This window comes from Aquila chrysaetos, chromosome 20 (assembly GCF_900496995.4).
Source record: "Aquila chrysaetos chrysaetos chromosome 20, bAquChr1.4, whole genome shotgun sequence".
Taxonomy (NCBI): Eukaryota; Metazoa; Chordata; class Aves; order Accipitriformes; family Accipitridae; genus Aquila; species Aquila chrysaetos.
Genome location: NC_044023.1, coordinates 10,450,492 through 10,465,100, shown reverse-complemented (window position 1 = coordinate 10,465,100; position 14,609 = coordinate 10,450,492). Strand labels below are relative to the sequence as shown.

At 37.3% G+C, this 14,609-nt stretch overlaps 1 protein-coding gene across 6 annotated transcripts in view; it reads left to right on the top strand.

Annotated features, from left to right (window-relative positions):
• Positions 1-8,425, top strand: part of IL17RD (interleukin 17 receptor D) — a 75,646-nt gene extending 67,221 nt beyond the window's left edge. For all 6 annotated transcript variants that reach the window (XM_029996248.2, XM_029996247.2, XM_029996252.2 and 3 more), the window contains 2 exons: positions 1,893-2,829; positions 5,105-8,425. In XM_029996248.2, coding sequence (XP_029852108.1) covers positions 1,893-2,829; positions 5,105-5,220 — 1,053 coding nt within the window. In that variant the 3' untranslated portion in view covers positions 5,221-8,425. The remainder of the gene's footprint in view (positions 1-1,892; positions 2,830-5,104) is intronic.
• The last annotated feature ends 6,184 nt before the right edge of the window (positions 8,426-14,609 follow it).

The following is a 14,609-nucleotide window of genomic DNA, read 5'->3' as shown; positions in this document are numbered from 1 at the left end:
ATTCATTCATAATGTTTAAAATAGTTCAGGTAGGGTGTTTTATAGGTAACTTACTTAAATCCCCTTTTTAGAGATGTACTTTAGCCCTGCTACACCATACTTCTTTGAAATAGTGTTAAGGTGAGCTGTTACTGCTATAACTGTGTATCATGGAACACATGGTATCAGGCATCATTTAAGATTTATATAACAAAATATTGATAGCGTCTACATACAGAAATAATATGTGTTATTATTGAAGCTGTGGAGCTTAATACAAAAAAGTGCTGCTCAATGCATAATGGAACAGTTGCACAACCGTTTTTCACATTGTATTGGAATGTTTTCTCATAAAGGACAAAACCAGTGGCATTTAACAGTCATTTAAGATAATAACATGGCCATACTAAAAATCCTTTCTCACAGATAGGAGATCAGACAGTGTTTTGAAGAACAGAATCCTTTCTCACAGATAGGAGATCAGACAGTGTTTTGAAGAACAGAAGCAAAAACAGACACAAAAGAAAAACTACCTGCATTGTACAGGTAGTGTCAGAGTATGTCCCAAGCAGCTGTAAAGTGACTTCTCTTCCCCGCGCATAGAATAGAGTAGTTCAGTTGGAGGGGACCTGCAATGATCATTTGGTCCAACTGCCTGACCACTTCAGGCATGATTACTTTGTTCTTGTAGCTGACTCTGCGATAACAGTTTTCATGAGTCCTTGTGTTCTAGGCATCCACCTACTCTCTGTCTTCTGACATGGCAAAGTTTTCCGCTCTGTTATGGGTGAGGTAGCAGAGCAAAAATACTTTGTTTTCTGGAAAAATGCTTGAGAGAAGACTTTATAAATAGTGTTGATGTGTATCTATTATAGAAGTCTTTTGCATCTATTTTTTTCTGTTATTCTCCTGCTCATTCTTTCTTTCATGAGATAAAGCATTGTGCCCTTCATCTTGGTGTATACCGGCATTTCAGACCATGTAGAATGTTCAGAAAATTTGACAAAGTACAAAATAAAAAAACACTTATGATTAAATTTTCAGAGCTTTCTTATCAGAGATAAGCTGCTGCTGTTTTGCAGCCTAACTGAAAGGGCTTGATGTTATAGGCACTAATTATGTTTGTATCTAGATATGAAAATTCTTGGCATCAGATTTCATTAATATGAAAAACATGATAAATGAATATGGATTTCCTTCACATTCAGCACATTAAGAATCCAAATATACAACAGTTACATTGTTTGAGCAGGCACAATATATTGTTTATTGTGGGTTGATGATATCTAATTTGATCAGATAAGTAAATAGTAATTTACTTGGTCCAGCCACATTTTCTGTATTCTTTTTATTCCCGGAGAAATATTGCGATGTACCAAATCCATTATTTTTTAAGGAACCAGTTTACATTCAACTACCTGGCTTTGCACTGTTACTTGTTGATTCCATAAATTTATACATAACATGGGTATAATTAGGTATGTAATAAGTAAGCAGCAAAATGGGTTCATGTAGTAAGTAGCCTCCTTGTTTAAAAAAAAAAAAAAAAAGCAAGCCCAGAAGGTTCTCCTTTTTACCTTAGCAATTCACCTACTTCCTTAGCCCACTGAAATATTCAGCCTGTAAGCCAAGTTTAGAATGAATGTGAGGCCTTGCTTATTTTAGCAAATAACTACTGACATAGTTAGTATCATTGATTCCAGGTTGTCCGCTGTCAATGCTATGTTAATAATTACTTATTTCTCTTTTAAAACAGCTTGTATTTGTATCAGAGACAAGCTGTAGTTAAATTAATCATTAATTCTCAACTGTTGGATAAATACAAGCTGACTCACTGAGTATAACTCATTTAAATTTTATTAGCAAATATATCTTATAATGAATATCAACCAGAATGTTCTGTTCTTTTCCAGGTGGCTCTAGATTTGTGGGAAGATCTAAAAATTTGTAAAGAAGGTCAGAAAGAATGGCTTATTAAAAAAATAAACGAGTCCCAGTTTATCATCATTGTGTGTTCCAAGGGAATGAAATACTTTGTTGAAAAAAAGAACTGGAAACACAGAGGGATAACCAAAGATGCAGGAAAAGGAGAACTCTTTCTGTTTGCTGTGTTGACTGTTGCAGAGAAGCTTCGTCAAGCAAAGCAGAATTCAAATGACCTCTGCAAGTTCATTGCAGTCTACTTTGATTACTCCTGTGAAGGAGACATCCCTGGTATTCTGGATCTAAGTACAAAATACAAACTCATGGACAATCTCCCTCAGCTGTATTCGCATTTACACTCCAGAGATCTTAGTGTACAGGATTCAGAGGTGTTTCCTGTTAACATTAGTAAAAGGAATTATTTCAGGAGCAAATCTGGGAGGTCCCTTTATGTTGCCATTTGCAATATGCATCAGTTCATTGATCAGGAACCAGACTGGTTTGAGAAACAATTTATTCCCTTTCCTCCACCTTCTTTACATTACTCGGAGCCTGTCATGGAAAAATTTGATTCAGGCTTGGTTTTAAATGACTTGGTGACTAAACAGGTGATGGATGACGATTTTTACCTGAAAACAGATGTAAATATTTCAGCGGGGAATTCAGACTCTCACTGTATAATTCAGCACTTAAACCTTGGAGAAGATATAGAAACTCAGGACGTTCAAGGTGGTGGCAGCTCTGTTCTTCAGCCGTTGTTACATGTTGTTAAAGCTTCAAATCTTAAAGATATGCCTCGAGATTCTGGAATCTATGATTCATCTGTTCCTTCATCTGAATTATCTTTACCTTTAATGGAAGGACTATTGACAGACCAAATTGAAACATCTTCCATTACAGGAAGTGTTTCTTCATCATCAGGTTTAGGTAAGATACAGCAGTGTTTCAAAAATTATGTTCAGTTACTGTGTGCATATTTCTACCATCTCAAAATACTTAATATGTGAGGAGTCATATAGAACGCTGCAGAGAAAGGTAAGCATTGTATAAAGATGGTAAAAAAGATAGGTTTCAATAATTTCAGAAAAATGAATCTTTTCCTTAACTTATTGGGGGGTGGGGATTCTTAGCTAAGTAAGAGTTCACTAAAATTCTGTTAATAAGTCACTTCTCATTAATTGACCTATTATTGGAGAGATGGCTTCCTTCTTCCAGGGACTTCTTGGCAGCTGGGATACTCAGCTGACAGCTGTGTGGTTTAATGAAGAGGGTGATATGGTGAAGCATTCTTACAGAACAGCCATAAATCTAGAACTGACATCCTATTTTGCTCCAACACATGCTGGAACCTTTAGGAATATAGTCTGTACTGTGGTTAACTGAAGTTTCAGAATGACATTAGGCTTCTCACTGGATATGGGGCTGGGGGGAATGAACAAACGGGTTTCAGTGGAGGAATTTAAATGCTTGGAAGACACTCTCTGAAATAGATACCCAGCTTAGATGCCTATGGTTAGAAGGTGTAGATATTGCCTCAGGCTATATAAAAAGCTGATGTGACCTTACCAGTTACAGTACATTGAACTGGCATCACAACTACATCAGCGTGGAAAGTTCCAGCAATTGTGTTCATAGGATTAAACTGCTGTTTGCCGAGATTTTCCTTAAGCAGCTACAACAGGTGAATATTGCATTTTGATGGTGGTATGCTGTTCTGCTTTCTTGAATGCACGTTGACAGTGAGGTAATTTGTTAGACTTTTCTCTTGGCTAAATGGATTAATTTTTTTATTATTCAGATAATTCATAACTAATATTTGATGCCAGAATTATCTTGGGGGGAGAGAATAGAGATATTGATTTACAGACATAGCATCTATATTTATAGGCTAGATAGTCTGTAGGACAAAATAACTAAAACCTGAAAACTTTTCAGGTAGAAAAAACCCAGATTTACTGATTTCGTTACATAAGCCACAAATACTCTGTTATTGTTTCAAATTTAATATATTCTTTAATTTCCTGCCATCTTCTAACGTAGCCTTTTTTCACATTTGTTGGAAAAATTACAGATGATATCTGTAAAGGTTCTAGTGTTGGATGAAAGTAGGATGCTAGTTTAAAATTTATGGCCTTTCTGTGAGAATGCTTTACCAGTATTCCCCTCCTGATTCAATCACAGAGCTGTCAGCTGGGTATCCCAGCTGCCAAGGAGTCACTGGAAGAAAGAGGCAGTCTTTCCTGTAATTAATTCTCAAGTCACATACTTACTTGTTCACATGTTTCAGCTATAGAGGTTAAATATTACAGCACTAGCTGGTAGAGTTGGATCTTAACACTGATGTTCCAACATCTTAAGAAACCACAATAACTTCTGCCATTTTCCCATTCACTGTCCCTGTCCAAAAGCACTGCTCTGATCGACTCTCACTCAAACCTCCCCTCACCCAAACCACAGCCCTAATTAGGTACAGGGTACAAAGGAGACAATATCTAGAACTGAGCATCATCTGCCTTTTAGAGTGCAACCCATTAAATATTTTTACTGTCCCGGACATACAAAATATTTATAGCCCTAGTATTTATATGCCTAATCATGAGAGGAGTAGATAGAATTTTTTAGCTTTTATTCCTGTTCTAAGAGTTGGACATGTCCAAATTGTTACTCTGAATTCACAGTACCATTTCTGTTCTGGCTATCTATTTTTTATCCGTTACTTGGTCAGAACAGAAGTGAATAGCTCTATCATTTAGCATCTCAGGGTAGATCTTTCCTTTCTTCTTTAAAGGACAGTTTGATTTAATCTTTTCAATTAAAATCATAAATCACATAATTTGTAATACTTTGTCTTTCTGTGCAGTTCACGTGCAGAGTACTGATTCTGCAGATTCTCAAAGAGATCATCATATTGGGCATCATCAACTGAAGTTCAAACCAGTTTAATTTTGAGGAAGTACCAACAACCAAACCTTTACTAGGTCCCTTCACTAACAAGGTTTTCTCTAAGAAGCCCTGCCTGGGTAGAAAATTCGTATTAATTCTTTAGATAAGGAGTTACTGAGCATGGTAGTTCAGCATTATGAATGTATGGCGTTATGATCCAGAGGGTTTTTATAAGTTTTCTTTGCATTGTTTCTAAAGTGTTGACCAAATAGAAAATCAGTGTTTCAATTAATGAACCTCACTTTTTTTCCTTTTATAGGAGAAGAAGAACCTCCTGTAATCACTGCTACAAAATTCTTAGTGCCTGGAATATGTAAAGCAGAACTTCATTGCCATATCCATACTGACGAACTGCAGGCAATTGCTCCTTTATAATACATTACAGCATTGTTATGCATTGCCACTTTATCAACAGCCTCTGTTTGTGCTTTAACTACCACACTGTCTCAGCACTACATCTACATGAAGGAACAAATACTCCCTGAAGAAGATCTGTTATTCCTAAGGGATTTTTTTATGGCCAGTAAACTTGAATCTGTTGGTCTTTCATGATTTGAGAAATGCAGCTTGGAAAAATAGATGAGAACGCATTTCAAAATTATTCCTATTATTAATTTAAAAGTTACGATATTACATTGTTTACAGATGCCATAATCAAAATCGACTTTTTTTTGCTAGAAATAATCTTGCAACTGGATATAAAATAGCTTGGAACGTTAAGTCTTAGTAAATTTTGTAGTCCAGCCTCTAGTTTTAAGTGCTGACATACTTGATGGCAGGGGTGTTGTAGTGAATGAGAGCAGGATTATTTGCAGAAGCAAGCTAAAATGCCAAATGTGAGATCAAGAAATTCATCAGCAGAAATTATTTTCTTTTAGAAATGTTTGAGCTCCTTTCCTCACAGTCTCCTCTCTTTCCCAAATGTAAATGTGTCTCAGTATTTAATTTCAGATAAGCACATGTCTCCCTCTTCTGTATGATTCTTCTATCTCTTCTCCACAATCTGGCGATGATGACTCACAAATAGTACCATATTGAGTCTGAAGTATCATTTTTATAATAGACAACAGTATAGATCCTGCATATGCTGAGTGATACCAAGGAAACTGAAGTTTCCTGTTTTCTTCCTGGAACAGTTAATATAAAGAATACTTTAAAGAGACGGGGGAAGGAAGACCAGATTTTGTATTTAAGGCATCATTCTGGATTTTTTCAGCCATGAGATGAGTATGCTTTATGGGGGATTTCATATTATCCTTCAAGAACATACTGCTACAAGATTACCTGGGGTAAAACCAGTTAAGCAGTTAACAGGCATGAATACTTTGTTTTGAGCCAACCAGTAAACAGAAGCCTATGAGTTATTTTGTGGTTCGTACTACTTATCATTACTTAGTGATTGAGGCAGTATAATATTACTAGTGTTATATTAACAAAAAATGCCAAAACTAAAACTGGACATGTTTATCTAAAGACACAGAGCATGCATGTCCTTTCTTCTGTAGTGACCAGGTAGATATACCATCATCCAAAATATCCCTGCTGTTTCCAAAGAGCAACTTTTCGTAAGTAAAACCCATCTATGTAACTGCAATTCTAGGCACTATTGGAATAAGCATGATAACAGAAAATAGTAAAGGACACCTTATCAATGTGCCTTTGCTAATTTTGCTCATGGAGTCAGAGTCTGTCTCGTTTAACCTGTCTTCGCATTCAACTATCAGGAGGTTACTTTAGGAGTACGTCAAGGGAGAACTAAACCACCTCAAATGAGAACTAAACCACCTCAGTTTTGATAGATGAGAAATAGACATTGCTAACTGTTACATTGTATTATTCATTTTAATAGCATGAGATAGAACTGTTAAACCAGTGATGGTTTTGGCTGAGCAGCTTTAAAGCTCCAGGGTAATTTTTTTTTTTTGCATCAGTTTATACTTAATCATTTGAATTTCCAAACAAAAGACTTGAAATTGTTGTCACAACTGGAGTAAGAAAGTGCTGTAACAATTATTTGAACATAACCATCAATGGCATAACTCCGACATGCTTTGCAATTGTAATACGGAATTCTGTGATCAACTAGATGTATGTATCAGGTTTGGAGGGCCTTGTCCATTAATGTTATGTTTCTTACGCTTCCTGTTTTCTGAATTTGAAAGAACACTAACTGGAAAACCTCAAACTTGCAACACCCAAGTGATTTTTTGGTAGTTTTTAAGTACATAGTGAATCATCTGCACCTTCAGTGATGTTTTTTTGTGCTGTGCCTTGAGCTGTACTGAAAGCAAAATTCTTCATATTTTCCCATTCTTTGAAGTGGAAATATACCTCGGTCAAACTAGGCAGAATAATCTAGAGGTAAATGGTCCTCCACTAAATCCAGCTGTGAAGGATCTTGATTCAGTGCCATTCTTGCCATTTTAATAGAGAGTTTGGGTTGATAAGACAGGCAGAAAGGTTACAAAATTTGTGTGCTGAAGAGCTGCTGTGCATCGAAATGCCAAAGCTGCAAAATATGAGGAGGAGGCAATTTCTTAGCAGTTAGTTGGTGAAGGCAATGCTGCTTTCCTCCATGGAAAGTCCCAGCTCACATACTGTTTATTTTATGCTAGACTAAAGATAGGGAAGACTTCCTTGTTCCGTTACATTCAGTAGCAGAATTGGTATTACTTTAATGGAATTAGGTTTTCATTTTGAGCTCTAAGAAAGCTCAGTTTTGAAAACAGATGAAGGCAGTTGCACAAAGAATCACTTGTCATTAATGTTTTTATTTTTATTTCTTCAAAATTTGCTGTACAATCCTGCAAATTTATTTTTTAAATTGTAAGATCTATGCAGATGCCAATCAAATCTGTTGGGAGGGAGGGGGAGAAAAGAAGAATTCCTTCATTCCTTCTTAGCATAAGGTGGAAACAGCATATTATATGTCCTCAGAAGAAAGAGAATATAATTAATTAATTGAAAATTTAGAGTAGGACAAGCCCACACTTAAAATATACAAAATTGAGCAAAGTAATACTTAATCTGATTTAGCATAGTTTGGGGTTTGTTTTGTTTTGTTTTGTTTTACAAAGCTACAGTGCTTTAAAAAATTAGAAAAATATTGTGTATATTGAGAAGCTGGAAGGACACAGTACTGAATTTGCAAGAATTCTGTATTTTCCCTTCAAGAAGAATAACAGCAAAAATCCTTGTAAAAAATATTTTTGAAACAAATATGTTAATACACATATTAGAGGTTAGCTTACTACTCTTTTCAAGCATTAGTAAACTCTAAACAGAATGTTAACAGTGAAAGGATCCCTTTAATTTCTACTAGACTCAAGTGTGTGGATGTTGTTTGGATGTTTTAAAATGTATTTTCTGGGAGGGTGGAAGAAACGTTGGAAAGCTGAAGGTTTGAGATACAGCAGTGTGTTCAACATTTTAAATGATAAGTATAGTTTTTGCCATAATTTGTACCTGTACACAAACACATCAACTGTTGAAAATAGACTGCAGCTGACATTTGCAGAAATAAAATTTTTATGATACTATAATTTAGAAGTCAAATATCAAAATAAAACATTACTGTTCAGTTTCTTTCATTGGGCTTTTCTTAGTAATATAAGAAGATTTGGCTTAAGAGTCCAATTGTTTTATCCGAAACACTTTTAATGCAGTTATGGACACCACACAAGTAACCAGACTCTTTAACTGCTATTCATACTACATCTGGAAGTGAAACAGATATTTTGGTGGGTGTTTAATATAGTCAGGCAACTGTAAGAAACTTTAATTTTCTAAAACTTTTATATTGGAGAGACAGGGTCTGGGGTTTGTTTTTTTTTTTTTTTTAAATAAAACTGCCTTAATATGATTTTATGTAATTATTTTTCCTATATCCTCCTTGAACGTCTCCTAGCAGTACATGGTTCTGCATGTCAAGTGAAACCTATCCACACCAACTACAAAACCATAATAACCTGGATTGGATTAGTTTTGTCAAAGAAGATGTAATCATTACCTAAGATTTGTATGCTTTTTGTTTTCATCCAAGTGGATTTCAAAGCACTGTTCCAGTCAATGAATCCTGCAAACTGTAATTTCAGGGATAAGCCTTGAAATCACTCATATTCCTTAAGTTGCTCAGGTAAATGAAGGTTTTTATAATGGACTTTTGGTCTGGCACAATGAAGCTTAGAATTCTGTAGAAAAATCTATAATGACTCTGTAAAACTTGTTATTATTGAAGACTTGAACGGCTTCCTTAATATTAGATAGTTTGTGTACACATTAGCTATGTTGAATTTACAGGATGATGTTTAAAATGTTTATACCTGTTGTCGTCTTTGGTTGGGCCTCTATCACACAATTCCTAATTCTGTTTCTATCACCAGTTAAATCAGAGACATTCTGAAGGGTCACTAAGCATGTGAATAGTTGCATTAGTAATTCAAAAGGGAATTTGATAAGTTACTTCTCTGTATCTGAACTGGACTTCTTTCAGATGTGTTATCCATATGTATATCCCACAGTCCTAATCTCTGTCCTCTGTCTTGGAGCCCTGTACATGAGGGACTTTGTGGTTGAAAGAAAATGGAAAGAAGGTGTTGCTCTAGTTTTTATATCTTCAGTTTAAAACATGAGAACCCTCAGGATGCTTTCCTGATATTTGGGAACTGTTGGCCAAAATTCTTCCGCCTTGAGGATGTGAAAAGATATGCTTCAATATAAGGATGTGCATGTGGATAATACATCTCAAAAAACTTAAGGAAACAAGCTCTCATTTTCCTTTTTTTATCTTGCATTTAAATATTGTGGTGACTTGATACTGAAATCCACCCCCCCCCCCCCCAAAAAAAAAAAAAACCCTCCCAAACAACCAAAACCACACAACAACAAATACTTTTTGAGTTAGTGAAAAACGTGCACTGCACACAGTATGTACATTCAAACTGTAACTGGTCAGACCTGAATTATTTCTAAAAGGTCAGAAGTTAAAGGTGGTGCTATAGATCAGCTGAAGGAATTTTTCCATCTAAAGTCTGATTTACCAATGATGTTCATTTTTATGGGCAGCTGCACTTTTGACAATGATTTCATACTTACAGTAGTCCATGGAAAAAGTAGAGATTGGTCACATTGTCCTGTTCACAAAAAGCAGAGGAAAAGGAAGTGTTCTTTCCTCAGTGTCAGATGTCACCTAAATGACCAGAAATTGAAGTGTTTGCCTATAACCTACCTCAATGCTGAAAGCTCAGTTCTTAGTGATTTTGGTATTTTGCTCCAATGCAGATACTTTGGGAAGGCTGGGAGTTTGAAAACATTAATGTGAAAATATGAAAGATGCTGGGGTGGGCGGGCAATTTAGTTATATTTAGTTATATATAATAGTTTATAATAAACTATTAATAGATGTAATAGTTATAATAGTAAACATCAGTGCAAGAAGAAATTAACATCTGGAGAATTTTCTTCATCAATTAATAAAAAGACTTCATTTTTAATGGATAGGGAGCTGTAACATTCCAGGCTGATTTACCACAGAAATCAAACTACTTTTTTTCCAGATTCTGCCGATTAGGTACACAGGCCTTGACAATAGATGGAAGGTTGAACCAGTGTGAGTGAGTGTATGGAATGCCATCCTGTTGCTGCTGATTTAGCTGGAATTCTAACTATTTAGTTGCTAATGGTGTGCAAAAAGATCTGCTTGGAGAGAGGCAGTCTTGTTGATTATACAAGTCAGGTAAATTTATTTCATAATAGTCTATGGAATTGGTATTTTTTCTCCACAGGGGAAGTATGCATCTGTGGTTTCACATAATTGTAAATGCTGTAACACGTGTGCTCCCTGTGCAAATTCTGTATTAACCCTTTGACTGTAAATCAACATCAAATAGTTCACATAACTTGCTCTGAATTTCTGTAATAGCCAACCATGTTCATGATGAGATTTTACTCAATCAAAAATATTTGGCTGTTGATAATCATAACATAATTTCCCAAGGAATTCATTTCTTACTAACAGACATGGAACCTGACATTATACAAAGGGCCTGGGAGACTGATACAGTGTTTTTCCCGTATCAGAGTGAAGCAACCTTTGGAGGCTATGCTCTGCCTTTTATTGGAATATTGACTATTGCCAACAACTGCAGACCAAGAGTTCTTTATTACCTTTGACTGTACACTAAAAATACAGATCAAAACTAAAAATGGAAGTTGCCTCTTTTGTGGCTGAGAAAATTTTATTTCTAACCCCATTACAGAGGATTAAGCTTGTCAGAAGACTGGATGCCTAGCATGGCAAAAGAGAAAATTAAACACTTAGGGAATGGACTTGTTCTATTTATTCTTTACATAGTTCCAAACTAAACTGTGTTTCAAAGAAAAAAGTTTTCAGAAGGATTTTACGTTGATGAAATGAGTGCCAAGAGTGTTTTCACTGCAGCTAGCGACTGCCTGGTGAAAGTAATCTACAGTGCAAGTTGCGGGACAAGAATCACGATATAAAGGTCTTTTTCAGTAACATTTTCTAAGCCTTTTATGAATGCTGTGGCCACACCCTTTTTAGTAATGCTTTATTTATCAGATGATTCAACATTTTCAGTGGGTCTGGTTATGAAATCAGACACTAACAATGTGAGTGGGACATGCATCAGAGGAGTTGTTTGGTGTGTCACAAGTCAGGATTTTTTCCTCACAAGTGCGCAACTGGGGATATAAAGGCCATAAGCAAGTGTTATTATCCTCATGTTACATGAGAAATGGATAGGAACTAGATCCACTTCAGAACAGAGAGGAGGCTGGTGTCAGCTGAAGACAGAATGCAGGGATTCATGTCAGTCTTGTGCCATAATGGTGCTTCTTTCAACAGTCTGTAACCTGTCAGTGTGTTTGGTTAGAGGTAGTAGTATTGCAGCTTTTGCTGTTTTGCAATAACCTGCATGATGGAACAATCAACAGGGCACTGTTTTATGCCTCAAAGTTCTGTGGCACTGCTGCAACAAGTTACCTACTGATGGAGCATGGTGGGAAACGAGGGCGGCACAGCGAGAACCGCAAGAGAAGGAAGAGGTAGATTTGGGGCAGATGTTAAGCAATGTGCTTTATTTCCTCTACATCCCAGAGAGACTTCTGAAGTGTGAGTTACCTTAGGGCAGCCTTTTGACGGACTCTGCAGGGGCCTGTTTCAGCCCCATAGCAGTCCTTGGTCCTCTTTCTCCTCTGGAAGTGCATTGCTTGATGTGAACTTGGTTTGCAAGAATGACTCCTTTATAATTTTGCTGAAAATCAGGAGTGATTTCATTGCTGTCAGTTACATCATACTTATTTCAGAATAATTAAAAGTGAGAATAGAATTAGATCTCCTTGTCTTTAGCAACATCTAATATAGGGGATGTACCCATAAAAGTCATTAGTCATCAACAGAAAGGAAACTGTCTACTCTTTGTTGTAGCTTTTGCAAACATGCCAAGGTGTGATTTAGGTGTTAGGAAGGAAACCACCATCTCTTTGCAGAATAGTTGGACAATGCTCAGCTACTGAGGGTGGAGTGAAAATAATAGTTACAGTGAATCAGCAAAGCAGGGCAGGATTCTTATTTCTAAACTTTACCCTCTGCTTAGACTGCCTTCAGACCTGAGAAATACAGGTACATTTATTTCAGTATTCCTGCTCTTCCCTTTACATTGGCTTGTTAAACATTTTTTTTAAGTATAACTGTCAAACGTCACTGTATTTTAAGATAATGTTTTGGACTGAAGTAATAATACATGTAACGCATTCTGTATTTTGCATACTAAAGAAAATTTCATGCTTATTAAGATTTAAAAATGCTGAACAAGCAACAATTGCAAGTTGTGTTATATATTACCATCTTAAAACCCAGAAATTACAAATTAGTAATTACTAAAAAGTGTTAAATCTCCCTGGACAACATTTTTAGTTGATGTGGTTGAGCGGATTCCAGTATGTTACAGAATTTATATCAACTAATCCTTCATTCCCTGTGTATGTAAGTTAAGTGGAAATTTTGAGGACACATAAAATAGACTAAAAGTTAAAGGTCTCTAAACAGAACATCTCTTCCCATTTCTGGATAAAGAATACCAAATTAAGCTTTAAAACAGGGGTCTAAAACTCACTTTTCCTTCACAGGCATGGTAAGTCCTGAATAAAAATTGGACAGGATTTGCTGCCTGTTGCAGCTCTGCTTTTGTAATAGGTACCACTTCAGCGGCACTACCGGAGCAGGGGGCGGGACGTCTGTTTTCTAGTTTTCTTGGCAGCAGCCATGATGAAGGCTCAACTTTTCAAGACTCCATGAGAAATAATCAGACCTGAGCAGCCTCAAAGATTTCTCTATTCTGCTATTTATATTAATACTACTGGGAGCTCAGGTTTTGCCCATAACATAGTGTTGATTAAAACATAAATCCCTGTGTAGCTAACTGTGGGGCTAGAAAAGGGCCAGGTCCCCATACACCTGTCTAATTTCTGTGAACTGCTGCTTTAGGAGCAGATAAAAAGTAGTTGTAAAACCACTATGGCATCTTGATTGCTATTTTTCCGTCGATTCCAGTTCAATTGTCCCTGGCTTAAAAAGAATATTTCACCTTAAGAACCAGTTTCTTTAAATGTGACTTTGATTCCAGAGTGTTTTCATACTGTGTGGAGTTCAGAGATTATTTTAGTATCCGAAGCTGAAGAAATTAAATAGAATTTAAGACATTTACTTAAAAAGAAACAAGGTTTGATGTCCATATGTCTGTACTGCATTTCTAGCCTCAGCGATTTGAAAGAACTGACAGATTAAATCTCGCTGCAAGATGTTAGGTTTGAAATGGAAAGCCTAACCATAGTTGAGAAACACAATTAATTATTCTATTTTAAAATATTTCTGGTGTCTAGGCTACAAGATGTGATGAGCTACTTTTCATCTTTTATTATTGTTTTTCCATTGGCTGTTTTATATTGGCAATACTACCACTGAAAAAGACCTGCCACCTCCACTTCATTGGAATTTGCGTTTGTGTTAAGTGATGTACTTCTTTTACTAAACTGGTGCCTATAGACTTTGGTCACAGGAAATAAGTTTATCGTTACCAGGCACAGTACAAATGCATACCAGAAAGATAGTCCCTCATAATCTACTTGCTTCCATCTTCATAGCCCTATTTTTTTTTCTTTCCTGATCAATAGGGCTTCCTAGTGTATTTCCATACTTTTCTGTAAAACAGACGTGCCTATTACGAGCTGGAGATTATTTGTCACTACTTTCCCCAGGTTGTTGACCTAATGGGACCTACTCCTGGTCACTTGCTGTTAATCTCGTTTGAGATTGTGGTGCCGTTTGCCTTTTTTTGGTCGGTCTTCTTCCTTAACTGTTTTGAACACCAGCGAGGCGGTGGGAACTGAGCTTCCGGGGCGGCACAAGCCGCGCAAAGCCCGCGGCAAGGTCTTCGGTGCCCCTTCCCACCCCCGGCGTTTCGCAGGAGGCGGGGAGGCCGGGGAAGAGGCAGCCGCCCCGGAGCCGAGCGGCGGCACCTCGCCGCGGTGGGTAGCTCAGAAGGGACCCAGAGGAGGGGAGCGGGGAAGGGGGGCGCCGAGCCGGGCGGGGTGGGCGGCGGCGGGCGGCAGGCGGGGCGCGAAGCCGCGGGGCGGGCCTCGGCCGGCGGAGAGGGGCGGGCTCCGGCTCCGGGGGGGCCGGCACGCAGCAACACGCGCCTCCTCCCTCCGCCTCCCCTGACAGCCGCCGGGCCGGCTGTGGAACC